At 39.6% G+C, this 25747-nt stretch overlaps 1 protein-coding gene across 1 annotated transcript in view; it reads left to right on the top strand.

Annotated features, from left to right (window-relative positions):
• PELI2 (pellino E3 ubiquitin protein ligase family member 2) overlaps positions 1 to 25547 on the top strand; it is a gene marked incomplete at its 5' end in the record, with an annotated part of 201845 nt that extends 176298 nt beyond the window's left edge. Inside the window, 3 exons of the mRNA XM_082649453.1 lie at positions 2283 to 2480; positions 4004 to 4192; positions 20848 to 25547. Of these exons, the coding sequence (XP_082505579.1) occupies positions 2283 to 2480; positions 4004 to 4192; positions 20848 to 21414 (954 nt within the window). The 3' untranslated portion in view covers positions 21415 to 25547. The remainder of the gene's footprint in view (positions 1 to 2282; positions 2481 to 4003; positions 4193 to 20847) is intronic.
• Positions 25548 to 25747: the final 200 nt, after the last annotated feature.

Genomic DNA, 25747 nt, shown 5'->3' with positions numbered 1-25747 from the left:
ATAAAATGTCATGTTTTACAGGCAATTTCAGCTGATTCATCAAGACATTAATTTAATACATTGGGATGATATCAGAATGGCCTTTCTTGAAGAGAGTAATCTCTATAGACAAGGAGTGGTTGTGTGACATTCTGCTGGAGCATGGTTTTAGCTTTGAGCTTTGAACAGAGTTTGAAAAGTCTTCGCCCTCTTCCACGGAGGTGACAGAAATTAGATCATAGCCTGTGTCTTTGTGAGAGCTCTGGGTTTTGTGTGGTGACCAGGCAATTTTAGAACTTCTCACATTTTACTCCTAAGTCTTCATTGGAATCGAGGTTCAGGACAGATTTGTTCCTGAGTTTGGAGTAGTCTCCTGTATACTTTCCTATATTTGTGCAATATTTTGCAGAGTATCTTACTTTTCTAATTAAAAAAAAAAAACCTAAAGTGGAATAAACAGAAAAAGATGTGTAATATCACTCACATGTAGAATCTAAAAAACAAAAATCAAAATCATAAAAACAGAGAGTAGTTACCAGGGGCTGGAGCGGGTAGGGGGGCACATGGAATTGGGGAGATATTGGTCGAACAGTACAAACTTCTGGCTGTAAGATGAGTAAGTTCTCCGATGTAATATACAGCATGGCGATTGCAGTTAATAATACTGTACTATATACTTGAAAAAGAGAGTAGCTTTAAAAAAAGGTTTAAAAACACTCAGCAGTCTGAATCAGTAGAGCTTCTGAGTTACACATCCAGCTTTTGAATGAATCTAGCAGAGGGAAGGTTCTGCAACTTTAGAAAGATCAATCGTATGATATGATTTTATAATCTCTCTAATTCAAGTTTTATGTTGCATTTTTTAACAAGTTACATGTTTTCTAAACCTGTATGTTCAGGCAATAGGCATCTATTCAAGGTGATAAGTTTCAGTGAACCCCATGGTTTAGTTTATTCCAGGCACATTTCAATAGGACAAGAAATTAAGCGTTGTAAAAAACAAAAGAAATAGATGTCTGTTGTCTGTTGGTTTAACAGAGATAGTCTGTGCATGAAAATGTGTATGTGAGATTTACAAAATAAATTTAATATTGTTCCAAAGCAAACAGACCTAAATGATGCAAGATATATACATTTTGTTATATTTATTTCACCTTTATTCATTTGGACAAAAAAGAGTACTACACTGCTTATGTTTTAGATAGAATTTTGAGATCAGGATAAAGATACCTGGGAAATTGACTTTGGAGGCCTTATACGTACACACTGGGGGTTCTGTCTGTTCCTTCCATTGACAATTTCAGAATCAAAGTCACTTGTTAGGAGAGAACATTAATATCATATTTAACAAGAAATGATTTGTTTACATATAAATTATTTTAGTTTAAGACGTATCTTTGGCATATATAACATTTATCACTGTTTCCTACTTAGAGATTCATAGAACATCATTACATAGACGGTTTAATGTTTTGTCGTGAGGATTTCCTTACCTGTAAACAAATACTTCCCAGTTCACAGGACACAGCAGTACCTGTCTTATTTGGATTTAGTGAATATGAAAAGCTTTGTTAGAACTCTAAGATCATGCTAATGAAATATATTCTTTCTGGCAGCATTTAAATCTTACCAAGGAAAGTAAGCCAATAAAATATTATTGGCCACTTTTTAGACTTTCCCAGGACAGTTTTTTTTTAAATCCAAAATTGAAATGTTAGGATCAGCTTTTTAAATCTTTCATATGACTGCATCTCAAACTTTGAGCTGACCTGTATAGCCCTTTACATCACTCTCATTTACGCTGAGTGACAGAAATAGGCATTGGGGTCTCATGTCTGAGGTAGGGCTTGTTCTCCCTCTGTGCCATGAGTCACTGGTGGATTCACTTAGTGTGGAAAACCAGTCCCTGGAGCTGGGCAAGAGTGGCGGAAATAGGGCTTATGTTGGCTGGCTTCCTTTAAAATCTTGGGGGTTTTCCCACCTGGAAATACAAGAAAAAAAAAATGATTTTCTATGAAAGTAATAAGTAATGTTTCTACCTGATCAGAAACCTGTTTGGATTGAGATCTATTTTCCTCTAGAATAGAAAATTGGGTTATTCTTAACATTTAAAATCTTATGGTTGGTTACCATAACATCTCCCTTAAACAAGAAAAGGAGCAGACTGAAGATTTTTTCATTAAATTCCGACCTTCATAGTAGAGATAATGAATGTTAAAGGATCCTGAACACTCATTTCATGTGATGAATGTGGTGACATCCTATTTTGCAAGTAGATCCTGAGTATAATTTGATTTATTTAGGTGGGCAGATCAACAGAAAGCCCTATTGACTTCGTCGTTACAGACACAATTTCTGGCAGTCAGAACGACGACGAAGCGCAGATTACACAGAGCACCATATCCAGGTTTGCCTGCAGGGTAGTCTGTGACAGGAACGAACCGTACACAGCACGCATATTCGCAGCCGGATTCGACTCTTCCAAAAACATATTTCTTGGCGTAAGTACTATTAATCAGTATGTTGTTTCTAGAAAAACACCCATTATCATCATATATAACATTTAATTGTGGCCAAAAAATTTGCCTTGCACAATGCTTCTGGTGAGATTGTAGTTTTCATACAGCCAGCTTGAAAAGCTATCATTAAAAATCTGAACATAATTGTCGTTACTTGTTATTTGTTATATTTGCTATATTAACTACAATATGTACAGTAATTAACTTTTGTAAAGTATGTGTATTAACATACATAATGTATTTCAGAAGGAAAATGGTCAGATCTAGATAATCGGGGTGCAAAAGAAAATGTTATTCCTTTATTCATTCAAAAAATTGTTACGTAGTGTTTGCTTTGTTCCATATTGGGTGTAACAGATGTGATATCACAAAGAACAAAACAGACTAAAAATAGCTCCCTTCATAGAATGTCCATGTAAATAAAACCCCACAGTTTTAGTGAATATCCAGTTTTAATATAGTCCCCTTTTTGAATCAGGATGTTTTTGCGGGGGGCGGGGGGGGGAGAAAAACCTCACTTTAAAATGGCCTAAATGGTAATAAAAATGTATCACGTTGCAAGAAGCGCCCAGGAAGGCCAGCTGCAGGCTTGGTTGGTGCAGTGTTCTGTGACATCCGGGGAGCCAGGTTCATTCCATCTTGCCCTCTGCCTCTGGGCACATCAGCTTCCTCAGGCGAGGTCCTGGCGGCGGTGGGATGGCTCCTGCACTTCCACCAGCCCCCACAGCATGACAGCTTCCCGCTGAAGAAAGGCAGCAAAGGCACTGCTTCTTCCTCGTCTCTTTTAAAGAACCAAGAAACCTTTCCAGGAAGCTTCCCAGAAGGACTCACTCAGGCCTCACTGGCCAGAACTCAGTCACATGCCCACCCCTAAACCAGTCATAACTGGCTTATTTATCCTCATCAGATTTACCCAAGTCATGTGAGCAATATCTGGCTCTGTGGCCAGGTGTCCACGAGCATCTGTCCTGCCGTTACATCCAGCCGCTTGTGCCTTCCACCCTTGATGATACAACACTGATTCGTATGAAAACAGAACGGAGTGGCCACAACTTGTTGGCTTAATATATTTTGAAATTTTGTTTGTTTAATAAAAAACTTTTTCTCTTTCTTCTAGTACTTCCCTGATAATGAGTTCATACAAAGCATTTTTAGATAACAGGATGAAAGCACTGCACAAATAGAATCGAAGAATACATACTGTATTCCTGGAATCACCTGGGGGCGGGGGGTGGTTTGAACAAGAATCTGTGAGGGAGAGGTTCAGGCATCAGGTTTTGTTTAAGTGCCCAAGGTAAATATGTCTCCAGCGATAAATCATTCATCTGTTTTTGCACTTCTTTCATTTTGTCGGACTAACTGCATTTTTTATCCTTCTGATTATTAGCTTTAAGTAGAAAATGAAAATTCCTCACTTTCCTCCCCTCTGCCCTCACCCAATAGTTTAAAGAGATTCTAGAATCTTTTTGTGTTGAACATAATCTTTTCTGTGGTATGCTTTCCAGGAAAAGGCAGCAAAGTGGAAAAACCCCGATGGCCACATGGATGGGCTCACGACCAATGGTGTCCTGGTGATGCATCCGAGAGGGGGCTTCACTGAGGAGTCCCAGCCTGGGGTCTGGCGCGAGATCTCTGTCTGTGGAGACGTGTACACCTTGCGAGAGACCAGGTCTGCGCAGCAAAGGGGAAAGCTGGTGAGTGGACTTCATGCAAATAAGGCATGAAACTACAGACACCTAACTCGAAAGCTATCATTTTCCTCCCCTGAAATTCAAAATCTTTGTACAGGTCTTAGGGCTGTGTACCATTGACCCAGGAGAACAAGAATTTCCTGAGCCTCCACAAGTAAGAGGGAAATAGCCTTCTTCCCTTTCATGATTAAGCTTTTCCAATAGTGGAAGAAAATTACCTTTTGCTCCTAACTACCTTAAGAGCACAATCTTATTAATACTTCACCACAGGTTTCTGCTTAAATTCACTTTAAGAAGAATAAACTTATTTTTAGTGTAAAACTTTACTAATTTGGAAAACTCCTGAGCAGTCTAAGACTAATTAGTAAAAATTTTGAATTAGAGAATTATTTACTACACTTTCTGGGACTAAAAGATAATTAAGTTAGCTTTTTTTTTTTCCCCTTGAGTTAATAGTAAGAAATTAATATATAATTCCCTATATGATTCACCAAAGTCACAGTTACAGCTTTTTACTTGAAATAGTTCGTATAGTACGTTGACTTGGCATGTTTGTATTTTTTCTATAAATATTACTACTTATCCCAAATGCCCTAAAGCGGTTGGGTTTTTAACCCTTTCTTCAATGGAGAATAATTTTTTTTAAAACATCTTTATTGGGGTATAATTGCTTTACAATGGTATGTTAGTTTCTGCTCTATAACAAAGTGAATCAGTTATACATATACATATGTTCCCATATCTCTTCCCTCTTGCATCTCCCTCCCTCCCATGCTCCCTATCCCACCCCCCCAGGCGGTCACAAAGCACCGAGCTGATATCCCTGTGCTATGCGGCTTCTTCCCACTAGCTATCTACCTTACGTTTGTTAGTGTATATATGTCCATGCCTCTCTCTCGCTTTGTCACAGCTCACCCTTCCCCCTCCCCATATCCTCAAGTCCGTACTCCAGTAGGTCTGTGTCTTTATTCCTGTCTTACCCCTAGGCTCTTCATGACATTTTTTTTTTCTTAAATTCCATATATATGTGTTAGCATACGGTATTCGTCTTTCTCTTTCTGACTTACTTAACTCTGTATGACAGACTCTAAGTCTATCCACCTCATTACAAATAGCTCAATTTCGTTTCTTTTGATGGCTGAGTAATATTCCATTGTATATATGTGCCACATCTTCTTTATCCATTCATCCGATGATGGGCACTTAGGTTGTTTCCATCTCCGGGCTACTGTAAATAGAGCTGCAATGAACATTTTGGTACATGACCCTTTTTGAATTTTGGCTTTCTCAGGGTATATGCCCAGTAGGGGGACTGCTGGGTCATATGGTAGTTCTATTTGTAGTTTTTTAAGGAACCTCCATACTGTTCTCCATAGTGGCTGAACCAATTCACATTCCCACTAGCAGTGCAAGAGTGTTCCCTTTTCTCCACACCCTCTCCAGCATTTATTGTTTCTAGATTTTTTGATGATGGCCATTCTGACTGGTGTGAGATGATATCTCATTGTAGTTCTGATTTGCATTTCTCCAATAATTAATGATATTGAGCATTCTTTCATGTGTTTGTTGGCAGTCTGTATATCTTCTCTGGAGAAATGTCTATTTAGATCTTCTGCCCATTTTTGGATTGGGTTGTTTGTTTTTTTGTTATTGAGCTGCATGAGCTGCTTATAAATTTTGGAAATTAATCCTTTGTCCATTGTTTCATTTGCAAATATTTTCTCCCATTCTGAGGGTTGTCTTTTGGGCTTGTTTATGGTTTCCTTTGCTGTGCAAAAGCTTTGAAGTTTCATTAGGTCCCATTTGTTTATTTTTGTTTTTATTTCCATTTCTCTAGAAGGTGGGTCAAAAAGGATCTTGCTGTGATTTATGTCATAGAGTGTTCTGCCTATGTTTTCCTCTATGAGTTTGATAGTTTCTGGCCTTACATTTAGGTCTTTAATCCATTTTGAGCTTATTGTTGTGTATGGTGTTAGGGAGTGATCTAATCTCATACTTTTACATGTACCTGTCCAGTTTTCCCAGCACGACTTATTGAAGAGGCTGTCCTTTCTCCACTGTACATTCCTGCCTCCTTTATCAAAGATAAGGTGACCATATGTGCATGGGTTTATCTCTGGGCTTTCTATCCTGTTCCATTGATCTATCTTTCTGTTTTTGTGCCAGTACCCTACTGTCTTCATTACTGTAGCTTTGTAGTATAGTCTGAAGTCGGGGAGCCTGATTCCTCCAGCTCTGTTTTTCGTTCTCAAGATTGCTTTGGCTATTCGGGGTCTTTTGTGTTTCCATACAAATTGTTAAATTTTTTGTTCTGGTTCTGTGAAAAATGCCAGTGGTAGTATGATAGGATTGCATTGAATCTGTAGATTGCTTTGGGTAGTAGAGTCATTTTCACAATGTTGATTCTTCCAATCCAAGAACATGGTATATCTCTCCATCTGTTTGTATCATCTTTAATTTCTTTCATCAGTGTCTTATAATTTTCTGCATACAGGTCTTTTGTCTCCTTAGGTATGTTTATTCCTAGATATTGTATTCTTTTTGTTGCAATGGTAAATGGGAGTGTTTTCTTGATTTCACTTTCAGATGTTTCATCATTAGTGTATAAGAATGCAAGAGATTTCTGTGCATTAATTTTGTATCCTGCAACTTTACCAAATTCATTGATTAGCTCTAGTAGTTTTCTGGTAGCATCTTTAGGATTCTCTACATATAGTATCATGTCATCTGCAAACGGTGACAGCTTTACTTCTTCTTTTCTGATTTGGATTCATTTCCTTTTCTTCTCTGCTGTGGCTAAAACTTCCAAAACTGTGTTGAATAAGAGTGGTGAGAGTGGGCAACCTTGTCTTGTTCCTGATCTTAGTGGATATGCTTTCAGTTTTTCACCATTGAGGATGATGTTAGCTGTGGGCTTCTCATATATGTCCTTTATTATGTTGAGGAAAGTTCCCTCTATGCCTACTTTCTGCAGGGTTTTTATCATAAATGGGTGTTGAATTTTGTCAAAAGCCTTCTCTGCATCTACTGAGATGATCATATGGTTTTTCTCCTTCAATTCGTTAATATGGTGTATCACATTGATTGATTTGCATATATTGAAGAAGCGTTGCATTCCTGTAATAAACCCCACTTGATCATGGTGTATGATCCTTTTAATGTGCTGTTGGATTCTGTTTGTTACTATTTTGTTGAGGATTTTTGCATCTATGTTCATCAGTGATATTGGCCTGTAGTTTTGTTTCTTTGTGACATCCTTGTCTGGTTTTGGTATCAAGGTGATAGTGGCCTCATAGAAGGAATTTGGGAGTGTTCCTCCCTCTGCTATATTTTAGAAGAGTTTGAGAAGGATAGGTGTTAGCTCTTCTCTAATTGTTTGATAGAATTCGCCTGTGAAGCCATCTGGTCCTGGGCTTTGGTTTGTTGGAAGAGTTTTAATCACAGTTTCAATTTCAGTGCTTGTGATTGGTCTGTTCATATTTTCTATTTCTTCCTCAGCCTTGGCAGGTTGTGCATTTCTAAGAATTTGTCCATTTCTTCCAGGTTGTCCATTTTATTGGCATAGAGTTCCTTGTAGTAATCTCTCATGATCTTTTTTATTTCTGCAGTGTCAGTTGTTACTTCTCCTTTTTCATTTCTAATTCTGTTGATTTGAGTCTTCTCCCTTTTTTTCTTGATGAGTCTAGTTAATGGTTTATCTATTTTGTTTATCTTCTCAAAGAACCAGCTTTTAGTTTTATTGATCTTTGCTATTGTTCCCTTCATTTCTTTTTCATTTATTTCTGATCTTATTTTTATGAATTCTTTCCTTCTGCTAACTTTGGGGTTTTTTTGTTCTTCTTTCTCTAATTGCTTTAGGTGCAAGGTTAGGTTGTGTATTTGAGATGTTTCCTGTTTCTTAAGGTAGGATTGTATTGCTATAAACTTCCCCCTTAGAACTGCTTTTGCTGCATCGCTGCATCCCATTGGTTTTGGGTCGTTGTGTCTCCATTGTCATTTGTTTCTAGGTATTTTTGATTTCCTCTTTGATTTCTTCAGTGATCACGTCGTTATTAAGTAGTGTATTGTTTAGCCTCCATGTATTTGTATTTTTTACAGATCTTTTCCAGTAATTGATAGCTAGTCTCATGGCGTTGTGGTTGGAAAAGATACTTGATACGATTTCAATTTTCTTAAATTTACCAAGGCTTGATTTGTGACCCAAGATATGATCTGTCCTGGAGACTATTCCATGAGCACTTGAGAAAATGTGTATTCTGTTGTTTTTGGATGGAATGTCCTATAAATATCAATTAAGTCCATCTTGTTTAATGTATCATTTAAAGCTTGTGTTTCCTTATTTATTTTCATTTTGGATGATCTGTCCATTGGTGAAAGTGGGGTGTTAAAGTCCCCTACTATGAATGTGTTACTGTTAATTTCCCCTTTTATGGCTGTTAGTATTTGCCTTATGTATTGAGGTGCTCCTATGTTGGGTGCATAAATATTTACAATTGTTATATCTTCTTCTTGGATTGATCCCTTTATCACTGTGTAGTGTCCTTCTTTGTCTCTTCTAATAGTCTTTATTTTAAAGTCTAGTTTGTCTGATATGAGAATTGCTACTCCGGCTTTCTTTTGGTTTCCATTTGCATGGAATATCTTTTTCCATTCCCTTACTTTCAGTCTGTATGTGTCTCTAGGCCTGAAGTGGGTCTCTTGTAGACAGCATATATATGGGTCTTGTTTTTGTATCCATTCGCCAATCTGTGTCTTTTGGTGCGAGCATTTAGTCCATTTACAGTTAAGGTAATTATTGATATGTATGTTCCTATACCCATATTCTAAATTGTTTTGGGTTCCTTATTATAGGTCTTTTCCATCTCTTGTGTTTCTTGCCTAGAGAAGTTCCTTTAGCATTTGTTGTAAAGCTGGTTTGGTGGTGCTGAACTCTCTCAGCTTTTGCTTGTCTGTAAAGGTTTTAATTTCTCCATCAAATCTGAATGAGATCCTTGCTGGGTAGAGTAATCTTGGTTGCAGGTTTTTCTCCTTCATCACTTTAAATATGTCCTGCCACTCTCTTCTGGCTTGCAGTTTCTGCTGAAAGATCAGCTGTTAACCTTATGGGGATTCCCTTATGTGTTACTTGTTAATATGCTTTCTTTGTATTTAATTTTTGACGGTTTGATTAATATGTGTCTTGGCGTGTTTCTCCTTGGATTTATCCTGTATGGGACTCTCTGTGCTTCCTGGACTTGATTAACTATTTCCTTTCCCATATTAGGGAAGTTTTCAACTATAATCTCTTCAAATATTTTCTCAGTCCCTTTCTTTCTCTCTTCTTCTTCTGGAACCTCTATAATTCGAATGTTGGTGCATTTAAAGTTGTCCCAGAGGTCTCTGAGACTGTCCTCAGTTCTTTTCATTCTGTTTTCTTTATTCTGCTCTGCAGTAGTTATTTCCACTATTTTATCTTCCAGGTCACTTATCCGTTCTTCTGCCTCAGTTATTCTGCTACTGATCCCATCTAGAGTATTTTTCATTTCATTTACTGTTTTGTTCATCATTGTTTGTTTCATCTTTAGTTCTTCTAGTTCCTTGTTAAATGTTTCTTGAATTTTGTCCATTCTATTTCCAAGATTTTGGATCATCTTTACTATCATTATTCTGAATTCTTTTTCAGGTAGATTTCCTATTTCCTCTTCATTTGTTAGGTGTGGTGCATTTTTATCTTGCTCCTTCATCTGCTGTGTGTTTCTCTGTCTTCTCATTTTGCTTATCTTACTGTGTTTGGGGTCTCCTTTTTGCAGGCTGCAGGTTCGTAGTTCCTATTGTTTTTGATGTCTGTCCCCAGTAGCTAAGGTTGGTTCAGTGGGTTGTGTAGGCTTCCTGGTGGAGGGGACTAGTGCCTGTGTTCTGGTGGATGAGGCTGGATCTTGTCTCTCTAGTGGGCAGGATCACGTCTGGTGGTGTGTTTTGGGGTGTCTCTGGACTTATTGTGATTTTAGGTGCCTCTCTGCTAATGGGTGGGGTTGTGTTCCTGTTTTTCTAGTTGTTTGGCATAGGTTGTCCAGCACTGTAGCTTGCTGGTCGTTGAGTGAAGCTGGGTGCTGGTGTTAAGATGGAGATCTCTGGGAGATTTTCGCCATTTGATATTTTGTGGAGCTGGGAGGTCTCTTGTTGACCAGTGTCCTGAACTTGGCTGTCCCACCTCAGAGGCAGAGCCCTGACTCCTGGCTGCTGTTGCAGGCTGCACAGCCTCCCCAGAAGAGGGGTGTGGATAGTGATCTGTGCTCGCACACAGGCTTCTTGGTGGTGGCAGCAGCAGCCTTAGAGTCTCCCTCCCATCTCTGGGGTCCGCGCTTTTAGCCGCGGCTCGCACCCATCTCTGGAGTTCCTTTAAGCAGCGCTCTTAAACCCCTGTCCTCGCACACCAGGAAACAGAGGTAAGAAAAAGTCTCTTGCCTCTTCGGCAGCTCCAGACCTTTTCCTGGACTCCCTCCTGGCTAGCCGTGGCGCACTATCCCCCTGCAGGCTGTGTTCACTCCGCCAACCCCAGTCCTCTCCCTGCGCTCCGACCAAAGCCTGAGCCTCAGCTTGCAGCCCCGCCCACCCCGGCGGGTGAGCAGACAAGCCTCTCGGGCTGGTGAGTGCCAGTCAGCACCGATCCTCTGTGCGGGAATCTCCCCGTTTTGCCCTCCGCACCCCTGTTGCTGTGCTCTCCTCTGCGGCACTGAAGCTCCCTCCTCTGCCTCCCTTAGTCTCTGCCCACGAAGGGCCTTCCTAGTTTGTGGAAACCTTTCCTCCTTCACAGCTCTCTCCCACTGGTACAGGTCCCATCCCTATTCTTTTGTCTCTGTGTTTTCTTTTTTTCTTTTACCCTACCCAGGTACATGGGGAGTTTCTTGCCTTTTGGGAGGTCTGAGGTCTTCTGCCAGCATTCAGTAGGTGTTCTGTAGGAGTTGCTCCATGTGTAGATGTATTTCTTGTGTATCTGTGGGGAGGAAGGTGATCTCCGCGTCTTACTCTTCCCCTCCGCCCCGAGAATAATTTTAATAACTTAAATAGACTTTGCAACCTAAGTGTCCATCGACAGATGAATGGATAAAGAAGATGTGGCACATATATACAATGGAATATTACTCAGCCATAAAAAGAAACGAAATTGAGTTATTTGTAGTGGGGTGGATGGACCTAGAGTCTGTCATACAGAGTGAAGTAAAACAAGAAGAAAAACAAATACTGTATGCTAACACAGATATATGGAATCTAAAAAAAATGGTTCTCACGAACCTAGGGACAGGACAGGAATAAACACACAGAAGGAGAGAATGGACTTGAGGGCATGGGGAGGGGAAAGGGGTAAGCTGGGATGAAGTGAGAGAGTAGCATTGACATATACACACTATCCAATGTAAAATAGCTAGCTAGTGGGAAGCAGGTGCATTAAACAGGGAGATCAGCTCAGTGCTTTGTGACCACCTAGAGGGGTGGGATAGGGAAGGTGGGAGGGAGATGCAAGAGGGAAGAGATATGGGGATATAAGTATAGGTATAGCTGACTCACTTCGTATACAGCAGAAAGTAACACAACATTGTAAAGCAATTATACTCCAATAAAGATTTAAAAAAAAGAAAACTAGGAGGCTTTGGGTTTCTGATCTTGCCATAAGCATGGGGCACAGCACTAAAAGGTTCTTAATTAAAAGTACTGGAGTGGAAATTTTATTAATTGTTAGGTAGAAGCTAGAACAAGAGAGAACAAATAATTTCTTCCAAACCACCAGAGAAAAAATATAGGGAATACAAGATGTGATCTAGCATTTTTTCAGAGAGCGGCATGATAACCGAATATTCCTAAGATGGAAAACGAAGGTGGGGGACTATTTTACTAACTTGGTTTGCTATTCTCTACTGGATGTTTGTTTTTCAGGAATTGTTATTTTTATTCCTAGTTTACACCATTATTCAGTTGCAGGTATAGCTTCTGCCTTTTATGATAAGGCCCAATCTTGAGCATCATGGCTGAGTAAATATGAAAAGCATTTTCTAAGAAAGCCAAACAAATTCAATAAACTTTGTTTAAACACTTTGCAAGAGATTGTAAATAGGGAAGAGAATGTGAAGGCTGTTTTTCCAAATAACTTTTTGTGTTTCTGATCATCACAAAACTGAGCTAGGTTGCCCTAAGTAGGGCATCATTATAACAGCAATAGTAAGAAGTCGGTGTATGTTTGCTGAGTGCAGACACTGCATTAACATTTCAGAGACATTAGCTCATTTAATCTGCACATCAGCCTTGTCAGAGAAGTGGAATTATCCCCATCTTATGGATGAGGAAGGTGTAGCATAGAGAGGTTAAATAATGCCCAGTCACAGAGTTAGAAGGTAACAGCAGATGGGATTGAAACACAGGTCCTCCTGCGTTAAAGCCTGAACTCCTGGCTTCTACTCAGTACCATCATGTGGGGAGTCACACCTGGCTCTCACCATCACCAGAGCATTGCCTCCCTGGGCAGATAGAAAGCATACACTGGGTCCTGGACAGCACATCACAGGATGAGTTTCTTGTCTACTCTGGTTCATGTATTTTGTTCACAGATAGAAAGAGCACATAAAAATAACAGCTAAGAGGGAAAACAGGCTACTGTTTGAGCAGCCACTGTGTATTAGTGGTTCTGAGGTCAGGCCATAGGTCCAAGTCCTGGTCTACCACTTAGTAGATCTGCAGTCTTGAGTCAGTGACTTGACCTCTCTGTACCTGGCCTCACATCCAGGTAACCGGAATAATGCTAGTATATATCCTTTAGGATTACTGTGAGAACGAGTAAGATTGGAGCAGTGCTGTACCCAGGAACAGTCCATAATTGGTTGCCATGATTAAGCAGGAGCTAGGAACTGGAAATCTGGCAGTGACCAGGATGTCCAGAGCTCTGCCCTCAAATTGTGGAGTCTGGAAAAGGTTACAGGCAAGACCTCAAATCATTAGGATATTGTGTGATAAGTACAGTCATAAAGAAAGTACTGAAAGGCACAGGAGTCCCTCAGAGGGACACCTGTCCTAGACATGGGAGTCAAGAGTGTGTGGAATATAGAAGACCACAGACTGAAAATTTGTAAGATGTTGTTTACCAAGAACTGCCCTACAGGAAGGAAAAGGAAGGTTGTTTAACAACATGGCCGGGGGCAGAGATAAGATGGCAGGGTAGAAGAATGTGAGCTCACCTCTTCTTATGAAAACACAAAAATCACAACTAACTGTTGAACAACCATCAACAAAAAAATCACTGGAACCTACCAAAAAAGATATCCTACATCCAAAGACAAAGAAGCAGCCACAGTGGGATGGTAGGAGGGGAGCAATAACGATAAAATCAAATCCCATACCCACCATATGGGTGACCCACAAACTAGAAAATAATTACATTGCAGAGGTTCTCCCATGGGAGTGAAAGTTCTGAGCCCCAGCCTGGGGTTCTAGAAATGGGAAGAGGAGCCCCCAGAGCATCTGGTTTTGAAGGGGTTTGATTTCAGGACCTCCAAAGGACTGGGGGAAACAGAAACTTCACTCTTGGAGGGCACACACAAGTTCTCGTGCACACCAGGAACCAGGGAAAAAAGCAGTGACCTCATAATAGAACCAGACCTACCTGCTGGTATTGGAGGATTTCCTGTGTAGGCAGGGGCGGCTGTGGCTCACTGCAGTGACAGACACTGGCAGTGGTAGTCCTGAGGAGTACTCATTAGCGTGAGCCCTCCTGGAGGCCACCATTTTCTCACCAAGACCTGGCCCCACCCAACAGCCTTGTAATGCCTCAGGCCAAACAACCAATAGAGCAGGAACACAGCCCCAGCCATCAGCAAACAGGCTGCTGAAAGTTTTCCTGAGCACACAGCTGTGTGCTAAACACACCCCCTGACACAGCCCTGCCCACCAGACGTACAAGACCCAGCTCCATCCATCAGTGGGCAGGAACCAGTCCCTACCACCAGGAAGCCTGCACAAGCCTCTTAGGCCAGCCTCATCCACCAGGAGGCAGACAGCAGAAGGAGAATTGCAACCCTGCAGCCTGCAGAATGGAAACCGCAATTACAAAAAAATTACACAGAATGAGATGCCAGAGGAATACGTCCCAGACAAAGGAACAAGAAGAAACCCAAGAAGAACAACTAAATGAAGTGGAGATAGGCAATCTACCCAAAATAGAATTCAGAGTAATGATAGTAAAGATGATCCAAGATCTCAGAAAAAGAATGGAGGCACACACCGAGAAGATACAAGAAGTGTTTAACAAAGACCTAGACAAACTAAAGAACAAACAGAAAGAAGTGAGCAATACAATAACAGAACTGAAAAATATACTAGACGGAATCAACAGCAGAATAAATGAGGCAGAAGAACAGATAAGTGAACTGGAAGACAACATGGCGGAAATGACTGCCATGGAATAGAATGAAAAGAAATGAGGATAGTCTAAGAGGCCTCTGGGACGAAATTAAACACACCAACATTCACATTATAAGGATCCCAGATGGAGAAGAGAGAGAAAGGACCTGAAAAGATATTTGAAGAGATAATAGCTGAAAACTTCTCTAACATGGGAAAGGAAACAGACACCCAAGTCCAGGAAGTGCAGAGAGTCCCAGGCAGGATAAAGCCAAGGAGGAACATGCCAAGACACATAGTAATCAAACTGACAAGAGTTATAGACAAAGTATTGAAAGCAACAAGGGAAAAGCAACAAATAACATACAAGGGATTTGCCATAAGGTTATCATCTGATTTTTCAGCAGAAACTCTACAGGCCAGAAGGGAGTGGCATGATATATTTAAACTGATGAAAGGGAAGAACCTACAACCAAGAATACTCTACCCAGCAGAGCTCTCATTAAGATTAAATGGAGAAATCAGATTTACAGACAAGCAGAAGCTAAGAGAATTCAGCATCACCAGACCAGCTTTGCAACAAATGCTAAAGGAACTTCTCTAGGCAGAAAAAAATAAAAGGCCACAAGTAGAAACAAGAAAATTATGAATGGAAAAGCTCACTGGTAAAGGTAGGAAATCCTCCACACACAAATATGATATCAAAACCAGCAATCGTGAGAAGTGTACAAATGCAGGACACTGGAAATGCATTTGAAATTAAAAGAATCTTATTTATATATAAGCTGTAGTTGAAATTAAAAACACTCTTGTTTATAGACTGCCATCATGGTAACCGCAAACCAAAAATCTACAATAGATACATGAAAAAGAAAAAGGAATCCAAACACAGTAATAAAGTTAGTCATCAAATCACAAGAGTACAAAAGAGGAAGGGGAGAAAAAAGACCTACAAAAACAAATCCAAAGCAATTAACAAAATGGCAGTAGGAACATACATATCAATAATTACCTTAAACATAAACAGATTAAATGCTTCAACCAAAAGACATAGACTGGCTGAATGGATACAAAAAACAAGACCCGTATATATGCTGTCTACAAGAGAACCACTTCCGATCTAGGGACACATACAGACTGAAAGTGAGGGAACGGAAAAAGGTATTCCATGCAAATGGAAATGAAAAGAAAGCTATAGTGGCAACACTCATATCAGATAAAATAGACTTTAAAATAAAGACTGTTACAAGAGGCAAAGAAGGACACTACATAATGATCAAGGGATCAATCCAAGAAGAAGATATAACACCTGTAAATATACATGCACCCAACATAGGAGCACATCAATATATAAGGCAAACACTAATAGCCATAAAAGGAGAAATTGACAGTAACACAATAATAGTGGGGGACTTTAACACCCCACTTTCACCAATGGACAGATCATCCAGACAGAAAATCAATAAGGAAACACAGGCCTTAAATGACACATTAGACCAGATGGACTAAATTGATATTTATAGAGCATTCCATCCAAAAGCAGCAGAATACACATTCTTTTCAAGTGCACATGGAACATTCTCCAGGAATGACACATGCTGGACCACAAAGTGAGCCTCGGTAAATTTAAGAAAATTGAAATCATATCAAGCATCTTTTCTGACCATGACACTATGAGATTAGAAATCATCTAAAAGAAGAAAAAAAAACCTGTAAAAAAAAAACCACACAAACACATGGAGCTTAAACAATATGCTACTAAACAGACAATGGATCACTAAAGAAATCAAAAAATACCTGGAGACAAATGAAAATGAAAGCACCACAACCCAAAACCTATGGGATGCAGCAAAAGCAGTTCTAAGAGGGAAGTTCATAGCAATACACTCTTGCCTCAGGAAACAAGAAAAGTCTCAAATAACCGAACCTCACACCTAAAGCAAGTAGAGAAAGAAAAACAAACAAAACCCAAAGTTAGTAGAATGAAAGAAATAAAGATCAGAGCAGAAATAAATGAAATAGAGATGACGTAAACAATAGAAAAGAGCAGTGAAACTAAAAGCTGGTTCTTGGAGAAGATAAACAAAACCGATAAACTTTTTTAGACAAACTCATCGAGAAAAAAAGGGAGAGGGCCCAAATCAGTAAAATTAGAAATGAAAATGGAGAAGTTACAGCTAACACCACAGAAACACAAGGATCATAAGAGACTACTATAAGCAACTATACGCCAACCAAATGGACAACCTAGAAGAAATGGACAAATTCTTAGAAAGGTATACTCTCCCAAGACTGAACCAGGAAGAAATAGAAAATATGAACAGACCAAATTACCAGTGCTGAAATTGAATCAGTCATTTAGAAATTACAATAAGCAAAATTCCAGGACCAGATGGCTTCACAGATGAATTCTACAAAACAATTTAGGGAAGAGTTAACACCTATCCTTCTGAAACTATTCCAAAAAATTGCAGAGTAAGGAACACTCCCAAAGTCATTCTCTGAGGCCACCATCACCCTGATACAGAACCAGACAAAGATATCACACACAAAGAAAGAAAATTATAGACCAATATCACTCATCAACTTAGATGCAAAAATCCTCAACAAAATACTAGCAGACCCACTCCAACAATATGCTAAAAGGATCATACAACAATGATCAAGTGGGATTTATCCCAGGGGTGCAAGGATTTTTCAGTATCTGCAAATCAATCAGTGTGATGCACCACATCAACAAATTGGAGAATAAAAACCACATGATGATATCAATATATGCAGAAAAAACTTTTGATAAAATTCAACATCCATTTCAGATAAAAACTCCTCTTTAGAGAGTGGGCACAGAAGGAACGTACCTCAACAAAATAAAGGTGATATGTGACAAAGCTACAGCTAACATACTTAGTGGTGAAAGCTGAAAGCATTTCCTCTAAGATCATGAAAAAGACAGGGATGTCCATGATGTCCACTCTTGCCACTTTTATTCAACATAGTTTTGGCACTCATAGCCATGGCAATCAGAGAAAAAAAAAAAATAGAAGGAATCCAAATTGGAAAAGAAGAAGTAAAACTGTCATTGTTTGCAAATGACATGATGCTGTACATGGCAAATCCTAAAGATGCTACCAGAAAACTACTAGAAGTCATCAGTGAATTTGGTGAAGTTGCTGGATACAAAATTAGAACACAGAAATCTGTTGCATTTCTATACACTAACGATGAAAGATCAGAAAGAGAAATTACAGAAACAATCCCATGTACCATCACAACAAAAAATAAAATACCTAGGAATAAACTTACCTAGGAAGCAAAAGACCTTTACTCAAAAAACTGTAAGACTCTGATGAAAGAAAACAAAGATGACACAAACAGATGGAAAAATATACCGTGTTCTTGGATTGGAAGAATCAATATTGTGAAAATGACTATACTACCCAAGGCAATCTACAGATTCAGTGCAATCCCTAGCAAATTACCAATGGCATTTTTCACAGAATTAGAACAAAAAATTCTTAATTGTATGGAGACACAAAAGACACCGAAAACCAAAGCAATCTTGATAAAGAAAAATGGAGCTCAAGGATTCAGGCTTCCTGACTTCACACTATACTACAAAGCTACAGTCCTCAGAACTGTGTGGTACTGGCACAAAAACAAGTATAGATCAATGGAAGAGGATAGAAAGCCCAGAAATAATCCCACGCACCTACGGTCAATCTATGACAAAGAAGACAAAACTATACAATGGAGGAAAGACAGTCTCTTCAATAAATGGTGTTGGGAAAACTGGAGAGCTGCATGTATAATAATGAAATTAGAACATTCTTTAACACCATACACAAAAATAAACTCAAAATGGATTAAAGACCTAAATGTAAGACCTGATAGTATAAAACTCTTAGAGGAAAACGTAGGTAGAACACTCTTTGACATAAATCGCAGCAATATCTTTTTTGACCCATCTCCTAGAGTAATGAAAATAAAAACAAAAATAAACAAACAGGACCTAATTAAACTCAAAAGCTTTTGCACAGCAAAGGAAACCATAAACAAAATGATAAGACAACCCACAGAATGGGAAAAAAATATTTGCAAACAATGCGACCCACAAGGGATTAATCCCCAAAAGTTACAAACAGCTCATGTCCTTCGACAGATGAATGGATAAAGAAGATGTGGTGCATATATACAATGGAATAGTACTCACCCATTAAAAAGAATGAAATAATGCCTTATTCAGCAACATGGATGGACCTGGAGATTATCACACTGAGTGAAGTAAGTCAGAGAAAGACAAATATCATATGATATCACTTATGTGAAGAATCTAAAAAATAATAATAATACAAACGAACGTATTTCCAAAACAGAAACAGACTCACAGACTTAGAAAACAAACTTATGGTCACCAAAGGGGAAAGGTGAGAGAGAGGGAAAAAATTGGGAGTTTGGGATTGACATATACACACTATTATATTTAAAATAGATAACCAACAAGGACCTACTGTATAGCATAGGGAACTCTGCTCAATATTCTGTAATAACTTAAATGGGAAAAGAACTTGAAAAAGAATATATACATATATATGTATAACTGAATCACTCTGCCATACACCTGAAACTAACATAACATTGTTAATCAGCTATACTCCAACAGAAAATAAAAATTCAAAAATAAATTTCAGAAGACTGAAATCATATGAACTATATTCTCTGACCATGATATAATCAATCTAGTAGTCATGAATAAGATAAAAACAGCATCTGTGTGTGTGTATATATATATATACTTTTTTTTTTTTTTTTTTTTTGGTGGTACGTGGGCCTCTTAGTGTTGTGGCCTCTCCCATTGCAGAGCACAGGCTCAGCAGCCATGGCTCACAGGCCCAGCCGCTCCGCGGCCTGTGGGATCCTCCCGGACCGGGGCACGAACCCGTGTCCCCTGCATCAGCAGGCGGACTCTCAACCACTGTGCCACCAGGGAAGCCCTGTGTATATTTTAATAAAATATATTTATAAAGAAAAAGCAATGAATAAAAATAATCATAAAGAAAAACATAGCCTAAACTCCAGCTTATTACCACAGCAGTGTCCTTCTTCTTACAAAGTTTATGCAGAGATGAGACCTCCCGAGAATTACCAGTGGTCGGGAAGAGAAGGGAGGCTCCTGATACCCAGCGAGAAGGGAGGAGACTAGGAGGTGTTCAGGGTGGGAGTGGGGCGAGGAGAGAGCTTCAGCAACTTAAAGGCTATTCAAAAAGCAGTCACCGTGTTTTTCCTGTAAAGTATTGAGATTTATCATTTTGTTGGGATTTTAGCTTTTTCTAACTACCAGTATGGATACTTTTTTGGGGAAGGACCGCTGTTGTCATTAAAGGACAACTTCCAGGCAAAGTGCCATCCACGTGAGCCCTGAACGATGAGTGGGAGTTTGCCAGGCCCAGGGGTAGACTAGGGGTGGGGTGAGCCGGGATAGAGAATTCTCGACAGAGGTCACTCGTGGCACGTGCCAAAGGGCAGTGCACCTAAGTGCCTCCACAGAGCACAGGTGGCCCACGGAGACGGGTCAGGCTCCTGCGGATCATGTCTAACTGTGCTGCTTGTCAGCTGTTAATCAATCTTGTGAGCACTTGGTACATAGCACAGCCAGTCTCTAGGGGCAGGACAGAAATAAAGACGCAGATGTAGAGAACAGCCTTGAGGACACAGGGAGGGGGAAGGGTAAGCTGGGATTAAATGATGTTCCAAAGCTCACAGTGAGCGCTTCTACTCCAGACCTTAGGAATGCAGGATAGATGATAGATTGTGTGAAGCCGAAGGTCAAGAGTCGTTGGCACCACTATAGTATTTACTGCAGGGCCCCCCTAGGGGTCTTCTGGATTGGCTCTGGTCTAAATGAGCATGAGTCTTCACCAGATGGACTGGCTGGACATCTCCTGTCCCTTATGAGACCAAGGAGGAGTTGTGTTGTTGACTTGAGGAGGAAAACTAAAAATCTAAGGAGATTTGTGACGTTTGTTAAAATAACCACTACATTAATTGAACACGTAAAGTAAATGTATCCGCGCTCAGGGCTTTGTGTGTTTCACATACGTGATTTACATCCAGTGTTCAGATGAGGAAAGGGAAGCTCAGGGAGGGTGAGTTACCCACCTAGTCCTGTTTTGCAGGAAGGCCATGGGATAAACTGCCCCCCTGTGTTGACTACGGAGATGATCTTTAAGAGGACAAAAACGTTAGCGTGGTTTGTCAAATTTTGCTTTTAAAAGGCATGTCTGTCAAACTTGTAGGTGGAAAGCGAGACCAACGTCCTGCAGGACGGCTCCCTCATCGACCTGTGCGGGGCCACCCTGCTCTGGAGGACAGCAGATGGCCTCTTTCACACCCCAACCCAGAAGCACATTGAAGCCCTGCGGCAGGAGATCAACGCTGCCCGGCCACAGTGCCCTGTGGGGCTCAACACCTTGGCCTTCCCCAGCATCAACAGGAAAGAGGTGGTGGAGGAGAAGCAGCCCTGGGCGTACCTCAGCTGTGGCCACGTGCACGGCTACCACAACTGGGGCCATCGGAGCGACACGGAGGCCAACGAGAGGGAGTGTCCCATGTGCAGGACTGTGGGCCCCTACGTGCCGCTCTGGCTCGGCTGCGAGGCGGGCTTTTATGTAGACGCGGGACCACCCACTCATGCTTTCACCCCGTGTGGACACGTGTGCTCAGAGAAGTCTGCGAAATATTGGTCTCAGATCCCGCTGCCTCACGGGACTCATGCATTTCATGCTGCCTGCCCTTTCTGTGCCACGCAGCTGCTTGGGGAACAGAACTGCATCAAATTGATTTTCCAAGGTCCAGTTGACTGATGCCCTTTACAGCCATCGACGACGACTTTATTAACAAGTTACTGTGAAGATTTTGCCACTAACTCTAGATTTTACCTTTTTATAATACCGTTCATTAAGGGGAGGGGGGGTCCTGAGGCTGGGAAAAAAGAAGGGCGTGGTGATGAAACATGCCAGGCATCGACGATAACAGTGGTGTGTTGCATGCTCAAAATAGCAGCATCCTCATTGAAGTCCGCTTAATTAAACCATAATATCTTTGTAACAATTGGATTTAAAATGCCATACTTTCGTTTTAACCTTGGGGTTTTTAAAACAAGTTTTCTTTGTTAAATTTGGACAGGACTTTAAATCCCATTTTAAAACTGTAGAAGAAATTTACTCAAAAGTTGTTGGCTCTTAACTGCAAACCAGTGCTGTGTGGTATAGGTGTTAGACATGCCGTATCTGGAAGTACTTGATACAGGTTAGCATCTGACCAGATACCAAAGGGGCAGCTCTATAAGATGATGTTGGGGGACAGGAGACCTTAGGCACAGATGATTGTTTTGAAATCTGGGGCTTTTCTCTGATTTTTCTTTTGAGGGGAGGGAATATTCATATGTTGTCACGTTTTCTTTTTTTTTTTTAAACTTCAGTGGAATTTAATTACTTTATACACACATTCATCAAATACCTTGGCATTTCAAACAAAGAGTTTCCCATAACTTTTTAGTCTGCCTTTTGTTATTTTTGGTCTGACATGGTCTATCCCTGATCTCATCGTGCATAGCCAAAACTGTTTGGTTGATTAAAATGTAGCTGCCCTTAAAAATTCATTAAATGAGAGTGATTATTGCAGCAGAAAACATGGCCCAGGTAATATAATATCAAGTTTACTTGCTCACTGAATAATTTAAGAGTGATTTAAAATAAGATTTTACTTTTTAAAACTACTCGTTGGAATTTCCTAAGTTTTTCTTAGGAAAGCCAAAATTCCGTGAAGTTAAAAAGCAACATATTACAACAATACAGTCAGTTTTGTTCACCCTCTTTCTGCCATCTGTCACCTTCCCTTGCAGCTTACAGAGCCCTATAAGTTTTGAAAATGTTTGCAAATCAGACTAAATTTAAATGTGATCATTAGATATACACAACACCAAGTGGTACATCTGCAGAGAGCATTTGAAATTACTGATTTCAAGAGAGCAAATGAGTGTTTACTGAGGAATAATTAAATCAGAATTTCATATGAGCTCCACCAGCCCTCTCTGTTAGTTTCATTTCATTTTGAATAATACTTCTTGGATGTTCATCCTCTGTGCTCAGTACCAGTGTATCACTGTTCCCGTGATGTAAAGATCCTTTAGGACATGCGACTACCAGAGCTGGCTGGGATGAAATAGATTCCTGCCACATGGAGCAAGTATGTTTAAATTAATATCCTCTTAAATTGACCATTGCAGATTCATGCTGCATTTTTTTAACCTTTGTAAAGATATATGATTCTAATCTACTGCATTCCTGTTTGAATTGGTTTTTCCATGGTTTGCCTACTAGCAAATATTTTGCCTATTTCAATTGTCCTAACCCATTCTGAAAGCCCTTTTCCTTAACGTGATAAGATCTATTAGTCTTGATTGCTGCTGCTTCAATTGACTTAATATATAAAAATTTCATCCTCTCAGTTTTCAAATAGCTTTACTTTTCACTGGAGATTATTGTTTATGAGGTGTTTTTGTTTTGGTGATTTTTAAGTGCTGTGAAAATCCAACCACAGTGCTCTCATTGATAGCTTACTCAATTCTGTATAGCTTGCTTGACCTGCAGACAGAGAATGAAAGAGGACAATGAAATTGCCCAGAATATATCCAATGCCTTTTGGTGTAGCCAGAGTCTCCCACGATTAGCTTTTACTGATGGAATATATGTCTTTTCAGTCTGTGCCGCCTTAGGCTCCACAAAATGATACAGGAAGCACACGGTCCCTTTTCTTGCGATGTGGTTTGAAAGTGGTTTGAGGAGTCTTGATAACCCTAAAAAGCATCTTGTAAGGTAAATAAATAGTCTTGCATCTAGAAAGACTGGATTTTACCTATCAGAAACTTTTTTTTTTTCCAGAAAGTTACCATCTGATATAACTTTCTATTTCAAGGACTATAGTAGTTCAAGGTCTGGTAGTTCCACATGCAACATATACCCCAAAATAGTTATCTTCCAACCTGAGAAGTTCGACTTTTTAGTAAATTTGGGTAGAAATTCCAAGCTCTTGGAAGGGGCAACAGTGACCCCCGCGCCTCTGTTAGCACCACACCTTTTCCTTTGACTTCCAAGTGAGGTCCCCTGTCCCCTGTCTAAAGAACCCCACAGCAAGGTGGCCCGTTTGCAGAAGGAAGCCAGGCTCATCTTGGCCACTGCTAGTAAGATCTGCTAACTTTGGTTAATGAGACTTTTTTTTCCTCTGGAAAATATGAGAATAAAGGACTCTAGCTCAGAGTACAGTAATACAGTTCAGAAAAGGTAACTTCTCAGAGGTTATGTCTGTTTTTATGTCTTGCTTGACATACATTCAAGGGCAAATTCCACTCCCCAGGTGTACACATAGGAAATTGCAGACCAGTTATCCTGATCTCAGCCTGACTGAAATGCCTTTTGTGACTAGGTTTCCAGAAGAGCTCCAATGATGTATTCCCATAGGTTTTTTTTCCAGTTGTTTACGCCAGTTTATTACAAAAAAAAAAAAAAAAAAAAAAAGATTTAGAGTGAATGGGATACAACTCTGAATATTTTTCTAGTCTGGAATTGTTTTTATTATTACTAATCGGTGCTGCCAGGTCATGCATGCTGCAACACAACATTTCCCTTATTTGGTTTCGCTTTTTGCAAGAAGGGCTACAGTTCACACTGCAGAGTATTAAGCTTTCTGGGGGTTTTTCCCTAACTGTAGCCCAAAAGAATTAAAATCTTTTAATATAAATAGAGAGCATATTTATCATTCCTCGATAGTTAATTATAGAGTTTGGTACCTTTGTGCCTCAGGGAAGCCACGTGACATAACTGGTTATAGAATTTTTCAGGGTTAGGGTTTAAAGAAAGGAGAAAGCCATTGGAAAAATGATGGGCTCCTTTAAGGAGACGAATGAATCTGGATGCAGAAATATGCCAGGAATTGGCATACACATGATTGTAGTAGAATTTATTTCCAGTAGCAGTAGGGAAATTATTTTAAGTTATTACATCTACTATATTAGCAAAGTTGAGGAGAACTCTTTTCTTCATAAAGCTTCCATGCTTTATTTTTGCTTACATAAAAAAAATTAAAAAAAAATTCAAACCCCTGTCATTTGGGAGCTCAGTATTGTTATTTGGGCACTTTTTGAGAGTTTAAAAAGGAGCATGTTTTCTCTTTCTTAATTTAAGTCTCACATAGATTATAGAAGTGTTACCTGCAGTTCTATGATTTTGATCTTTTCTTTTTAAAGCCATTCTGTTCTTTGGATTTGCATGAAAGGATATATGATCACAACATTGTCAGTGCTGGCTAAAAAACTTATCTTCATGCAATCCTGCCTTGTAACAGTGGAATTTCTAATAGGCAAACCACAGAACCTTGATTTTAAGCTGGATCTAGCGCTGTTCTTTTGGCTGTAGCTCTTACAACCCCAGAGTTTAACCTTCATAGGCTGAGGGTATGAAGTTCCTCCTTTAATGCTAGAAGGAGAGCACAGCTCTGTCATCATTTCTTTATGACCCAGTCGAAGACCAATGAGACAACTCCAGGATCTTTTTAAAAGAATGTAAGCATTACTGAATCAGTAAAACAGAAGAAGGTTCAGTATTTCTTCTTAGTAAAACTAATATCCTCTCAAGTTTTCACCCTCATGCAGAATTCCTAGAGGAGGATAAGGAAAAGCAAGTATTTTTCCAGTTCTACTTAACTGTTTCTAAACAAAAATAAACTCGATGAAAGGGAAGTTGTTTCTTTTTAGCTGAGATGACATATTGTTTCTCTGTTTTAAATAGTCTAGAAGCTAAGAGGTTGGTCATATTTACCATGTATAGTGTTATGAGCAGTTAAATTTTATGGATATATTTGTAAAACTTCTTTTATATTTCATGTCAAATTGAAAAGTTTATTTCTTCACTGTTATATCTGTGGAAATACAAGCCATTTTACAGGAAAAATCTTCAGAAACTATTAAACGGATCTCAGTATGTTTGTGAGTCGTTGTCTTCATCAGGACATTAGATAGGAAGAGGATGTAAAAGTAGACTTGACTTTTGCATTTTTCAAACTTATAATTCGATCTCAGACAGTTGAGCTGATCATTGTTTTATATTCTGCACAATACCTATTTAAACCAAGATTCTGAAA

The sequence above is a fragment of the Grampus griseus genome, assembly GCF_964374135.1.
Source record: "Grampus griseus genome assembly, chromosome: 2".
Classification (NCBI taxonomy): Eukaryota; Metazoa; Chordata; class Mammalia; order Artiodactyla; family Delphinidae; genus Grampus; species Grampus griseus.
Note: the sequence above shows the minus strand (reverse complement) of the source record. Positions and strands in the feature narration are given on the sequence as shown.